The sequence below is a fragment of the Chinchilla lanigera genome, unplaced genomic scaffold, assembly GCF_000276665.1.
Source record: "Chinchilla lanigera isolate Chin_1 unplaced genomic scaffold, ChiLan1.0 scaffold00015, whole genome shotgun sequence".
Taxonomy (NCBI): Eukaryota; Metazoa; Chordata; class Mammalia; order Rodentia; family Chinchillidae; genus Chinchilla; species Chinchilla lanigera.
This window is the reverse complement of record NW_004955416.1, coordinates 11,005,567-11,011,414: the sequence shown is the minus strand read 5'-3', so window position 1 is coordinate 11,011,414 and position 5,848 is coordinate 11,005,567. Positions and strand designations below refer to the sequence as shown.

General features: G+C 37.7%; 1 protein-coding gene across 3 annotated transcripts in view; it reads right to left on the bottom strand.

Annotated features, from left to right (window-relative positions):
• Window positions 1-5,848, bottom strand: part of Ctdspl2 (CTD (carboxy-terminal domain, RNA polymerase II, polypeptide A) small phosphatase like 2) — a 75,693-nt gene that overhangs the window by 34,765 nt on the left and 35,080 nt on the right. For 2 of the 3 annotated variants that reach the window (XM_005381416.2, XM_013512468.1), the window contains exon 4: window positions 4,701-4,850. In XM_005381416.2, the coding sequence (XP_005381473.1) occupies window positions 4,701-4,850 (150 nt within the window). The remainder of the gene's footprint in view (window positions 1-4,700; window positions 4,851-5,848) is intronic. The other variant, XM_005381418.2, reaches the window with a different exon arrangement.

The window sequence follows — 5,848 nt, the reverse complement described above, 5'->3', positions numbered from 1 at the left end:
CTCTCTCTCTCTCTCTCTTTCTTTCTCTCTTTCTTTCTTTCTTTCTTTCTTTCTTTCTTTCTTTCTTTCTTTCTTTCTTTCTAGACAGGGCCTTGCTCTGTACTCCAGGCTGGGCTTGAACTTACTATGTAGCCCAAGCTGGGCTCAAACTCTTGGCAATCCTCCTGCCTCAGCCTCCCAAGTGCTAGGATTACAGGCATGTATGCCACCACATCCAGCTTACAACTTTTCATTAAAGCAAGTATCATTGGAGACATACTACAGGGCAGGTACTTTATTATTTCCAAACAGCTCCTTATTCTTTCATGCAAATACTAAACACTCTAGCTATTATGGGCAAATATAATTTTTCAACCAGAGATAGTTATCCAAGAATGAGTTAAATTTTCTCTTAACCATGAAAACCTTTGCATTTTTCAATTTTTTGGTACTGGGAATCGAACTCAGGACCTTGCACTTGTCAGGCAGGCACTGTGCCACTAAACTGTATCCCCACCCCAAAACCTTTTAATTAAAAGACAAGAGGTTAATATAAAATGTATCAATCTGCTGGCTTTTCAATTATCTATACTATCCCCATCATATGTGATCTTAAAGCTTGATAAAAGTCAGCGTCTTTATTCCAAACACATCCCCAGAGGCTTCTTCCCTGCCTTTCTCACCTAGATTTCATAGTACATCCCTTAATCCACTCTTAAATCGGTATCCTCAGCATTCCTTATCCTTCCTCCATCAAAAGTGCCCTCTTCCTATGTATTCCACTCTATCCTTGAACTCACTATGTAACCAACGGTAGCCTCAAACTCACAGCAATCTTCTTGCCTCAGCCTTCTGAATGTTGGGATATCCCTCTATCTAACCAACAGGTTTCTCAGGCTACTAAAGGATAATACAATTAAAAGACTGGTAAAACTCTCCAGATAAAACCGTCCGATCTTAACAAGGCCTACAGCATGCTGCTCAACACTTCTGTATGTGTCTCTCAGATTGTTTTTCTTATTTCCTAGAGCAACCATTCTAAACTTTCACTATTCTCTTCAAGATCGTACCATCAGGACTATCTCAGTAAATGAAACCACTTCCTTTTCTCAAAGAAAGCACTGTAACTATTAAACATTAACTCCTCCTTCTCCAAAGCATGTTTCTGTTCACACCTTTAAGTGTTTCTCAGCATCATAATAATAATAATAAATCAAAAATAAAAATCCCAGAAAGCTCTGTCCTGTTTGTTTAAATCTTTTTCCAGTTTTTTCAATCCCAGCTTAGTCAACAGTCTCCAAAAATCTTCTCCATTTTTCTTTCCTCTATTTTTTTTCTTTCTTCCTATAAAACCCTTCCCTTGGGAGCTGGGGATTTAGCTCAGCGGCACAGTGCCTGCCTGGCAAGTGTGAGGTCGTGAGTTTGATTCCCGGTACGAGGAAAAAAAACAAAAAAAAACCTTTCCTAAGGCAGAAAAAATACCTCTGGAGACTGTGACTTCTCTGTTTTTTCTTTCATGTCCAATTTTATAAAAGTAATCTAGGGCTGGGCGTGGTGGAGCGCACCTGTAATCCCAGCACTAGGGAGACTGAGGCAGGAGGATCACTGCAAGTTCAAAGCCAGCCTGGGCTACAAAGTGAGCTCAAGGCCAGCCTGAACTGCATAGCGAGACCCTGTCTCAAAAAGAGCCCCCCGCCAAAAAATCATAAAAGAAATCTGCTATTGCTGTCTCTTTTCTTTTTTTCGCCTTTATGAGACAGGGTCTTGCTATGTAGTTCAGGCTGGCCTCAAACTTGTGACATTACAGGTATGTGCTGCCAGGCCAGGTCCCATCTCTTTTCTTACTCTACATTTTATTTTCCTAATTCAATAATATTGGGTTTACAAATCTAAGCACTCCTCTGAATTTCTTCTGGCAAAGAAGCCAATGACTCTCTCATTATCAGGTTGATGTCTCTCCTCTCCTCTCCCCTCCTCTTGAGACAAGGGCCTTAAAACCATGATCTTACTGCCTCAGCCTTCCAAGCACTAGAATTATAAGCAAATGCCACTGTGCCCGGCTCAGCTGTCTCTTTCCAAAGCTCTTTTTCTTTTATTCAGCCCAGTACCCTGGGTTTGGACAGTCTCACTTCCTTTGGCATCTGTGAACTAAAGTGTCTCCTGGCTTCTTCCCTGATTTCTTTCATTGGCTGCTCTTAATTCTCCCAGTTCTTAAATGTTTTCCCCAAATTCTAAACTTGCGCTGCTGAACCAAATAAGCCATTTGCACCACTGGCCGCAGCTAGTCACTAACAAAGGATGGTAACATCATCTACTGCTTAAACTCAAATCTGTGGTCCACAATGGAATAACAATTGCTTCCTGGATATTTTTATTCGGTTGTTTCATGGCATCTGAAAAAATCGGTCTGGCCAGAATTAAACTCAACTATTTCCAGGGAACTTTATTATCTTTCTTCAATCTTCTACTCTTGATTTTCTAATTTCTTTTTTCTTTCACATCCAACCTGTGACAATTTGTCCATCTTATGTCCTCTGATTCTTCCTCTTTTATAAAACTACAATGAAAGTCTCATATGTACTACTCTACAAGTCTATTGATTCTGTCTCCAGTCTCTGCAGAAATCTAATTTACACACTATTGCCAAAGTGACCTTTTTAAAACATAAATCAGGCTACATTACCGAATTTGCCAATTTACAATCTTTCAATCATTCCCCCCTAAGAATAAAGTTCAGTTTTTTTTCTAGAGGGGGGCTGCTGCAGATTGAACCCAGTGCCTTTATACTGAGCTGTACTTCTAGCCCTTTTCTTATTTTGTGACAGGATCTCACTAAATCATAAAAGTTGCCTAGGTTGGGCTCAAATTTGCAATAATCTTGCCTAAACCTCGTAGAGTGCTGGGATTACAGGTGTGTGCCATCATGTTCAGATCTTGTTCTACAATCTGACTTCTTCATAACTCTCATGCTATCCTTTCTCAAATACAAAGCTTCTTCAGTTGCACACATTTTCTCATATGCTACATTATTTCCTGCTGTGGGGCCTTTGCTCACATTCTTCCTTCTATGTGCAACCCCCTTTACCACCTTTCAAAATCTAACTTTCAACGAAGCCTGATGTGACCCACTAGCCCATTACCCAGAAGACAGGACCACTCCATTTTTTCAACACCCCATCATCCAATGACTCTATCAATGCACCTATAAAATATTTAATTACACCTTATTCTTTTGACAACACTATGGATTCAACCAAGGGCCTTAAGACATGCTAGACAAGCACTCTACCACTGCCCTATCTTTAGCCACTTTTATTTTGAGTGAAGGTCTCACTAAATTGTCTACTCTTGTCTTAAATTTGAAATTCTTCTGCCTTAGCCTGTAATGTTGCTGGCATTACAGGCATGTGCTACCACACCTGGATCACATTCTCTCCCCCCACAGAAAGTAAATTCCTTGAAGACAGGGATCATGTGTTACTCCTTTTTAAAAATCTCCTTTAACTAATGGTGAACACTATCGGTGCGCAATAAATATATGTGGTATAAACTGAAATCTTCAAAACACTCCCAGCGTTTAAATACAAGTATTCCATTTCATAGATTAACAGCACTGGAATTTAAAGAAGTAGTGAAAGGTACTGTGATTAAAGAGTGGGAAAAGTAGAATTTTAAAACAAATTTAACTTCTAAGTCTACTCTTTTTCCTTTTTATCACCAATTCCAACACACTAGCATTTAGTTGTATAAGATAGGAACACATGTTCATGTATGTCTAGAGCTACAGATAGGATTGAACAGTTAACAGCAGTTTTTTGTTCTATTTTGTTTCTCTTATAGGACTCGATAGCCCTTTCATGTGATAATACATATTAAAGTATTTTTGCCCTGAAGACATCTTGATTTTACATTATACCACTGTCTTATTAAAATTGCACTATTATTGAGAAACATACTTAAGATTAGAATTTAAGTAACCAGACAACAACCATTCAGTGATTTTTTTCCATGTGCTCAATAACTGTCTCAGAACACCTTAATTCATTTGAATTAGGGTAGTTTTACTATTTACCTAAAATTCAAATGAACTGAATTACTATTTAAAAATCCTTAGGGGGCAAAAAAATCATCAAATGATGATACAGTGGGTGTTAAAAAAAAAAACTTATGGTCTTAGCTCACTTAAAGTTTGTTTGTTTTTTTGTTTTTGTTTTTTTTGTTTTTGTTTTTTTTTGGTCTTTTTGAGACAGGGTCTCGCTATGCAGTTCAGGCTGGCCTTGAACTCACTTATGTAGCCCTTGGCCTCAAACTCAAAACGATCCTCCTGCCTCAGCCTCCTGAGTGCTGGGATTACAGGCGTGCACCACACCTGGCGTCAATTCCAACAACCAAGAATACTGAAAATGTTTCTTTTAAAAGCATTATATAAATCATCTCACTCAAGATAGAAAAAATAAATACTGTCCTTCCAGCTTAAAGATTATCATCTAGATTTTCAGATAATGAAAGAATTCATTACAACAGAATTAAACATAACTTATTTCAGTGATTTAAAAAAATGCTTCAGAACTACATTTTTAAGGAAACTAAAAACAAATCTAAGTCACTGAAAAAATATGCTAGTAAATTTAAAAAGATCTTTGAAAAAAATGGGGAAAACTGAATTTCTCAAACCCAAATTCTAGTGAATACCTGACTACATAAAAATGGCTCACACTTACCATTTTTATTTGCTGGTGAAAAAAAGTTGAAGACAGGAGAAAATATGGTCCCCAGCAACGTTGTCCTTGGAGGACTGCCAGAGGAAGGATTATCTTCTAATTTCCCATTTTGTTTTACATGTTGATTTGTCATTTCATAGCTACCAGCTTCTAAGAAAAACAAAAAGGTTGTGATCTATAAAACACTGACTTTTAGACATGTTGTAAATATTCATTTTAAAAACAACACCCCCAAAATCACTTCATGAAAACTGATTGTTAATGTTCATAAGTGTTATTAAGAGATATCGAATAGCAAGATTTGGTGGCACATGCCTATAATCCCAGCACTGGGGAGGCTGATGCAGGAGGACTGCTGTGAGCTCAAGGCCAGCCTAGGCTCCATAGTGAGTTCAAGGCCAGCCTGAACTATATAGCAAAACCCTGTTGCAAAAAAAAAAAAAAAAAAAAGGAAAAAAAATATCAATTCTAAATCACTTGATCTTATTGTATCTGTAATAATTCAGAAAGGCTACATTTTCCCAAAGAACAATTACATTTAAAATCATTCAAAGTCTTCAAGAAAAACAAGAAAATGAAAATTCTTTGTAAGCAAGCAAGGAAGTTACTAATATCAAAACATGAATGCAAGATTCTGTTTCTGTTTCCATTTGGGGTGCTGCCTCCATAAAACTTCCCCTCACATCTATTCTTAATGAATGACAGCTACATGACTAGAGGCAACACAGCTCTACTGAAGACAACAGTATTATAGCAGAGTCAAAAAATTACTTATGAGTTCCAAAACAGTATCAGAACTCTATATTGTCAGAGTTATAAAAACACCTAACTTTAAAAAGAGATTTCCAAAAAATTACTTATGAGGGATGGGGATGTATCTCAGTGGTAGTGGACTCACCCAGTATGAGTGGGGCCTTGGGTTCAATCCCCAGCACCACCTCCTCCAAAGCACAAACAAAAATTTTCACAGATACTGAGGTACCATTTCAGAGTGGTTAGGAAGAATAACCAGTTATTTATACGTTTCTTGTAAGTACAGTTAAAAATTTTTTTTGAGACAGGGTCTTGCTTATAGTTCAGGCTGGCCTTGAACTTAGGGAGATCCTCCCAAGTGTTGGGATTACAGGCCTATGTCACCAAACCCAGCA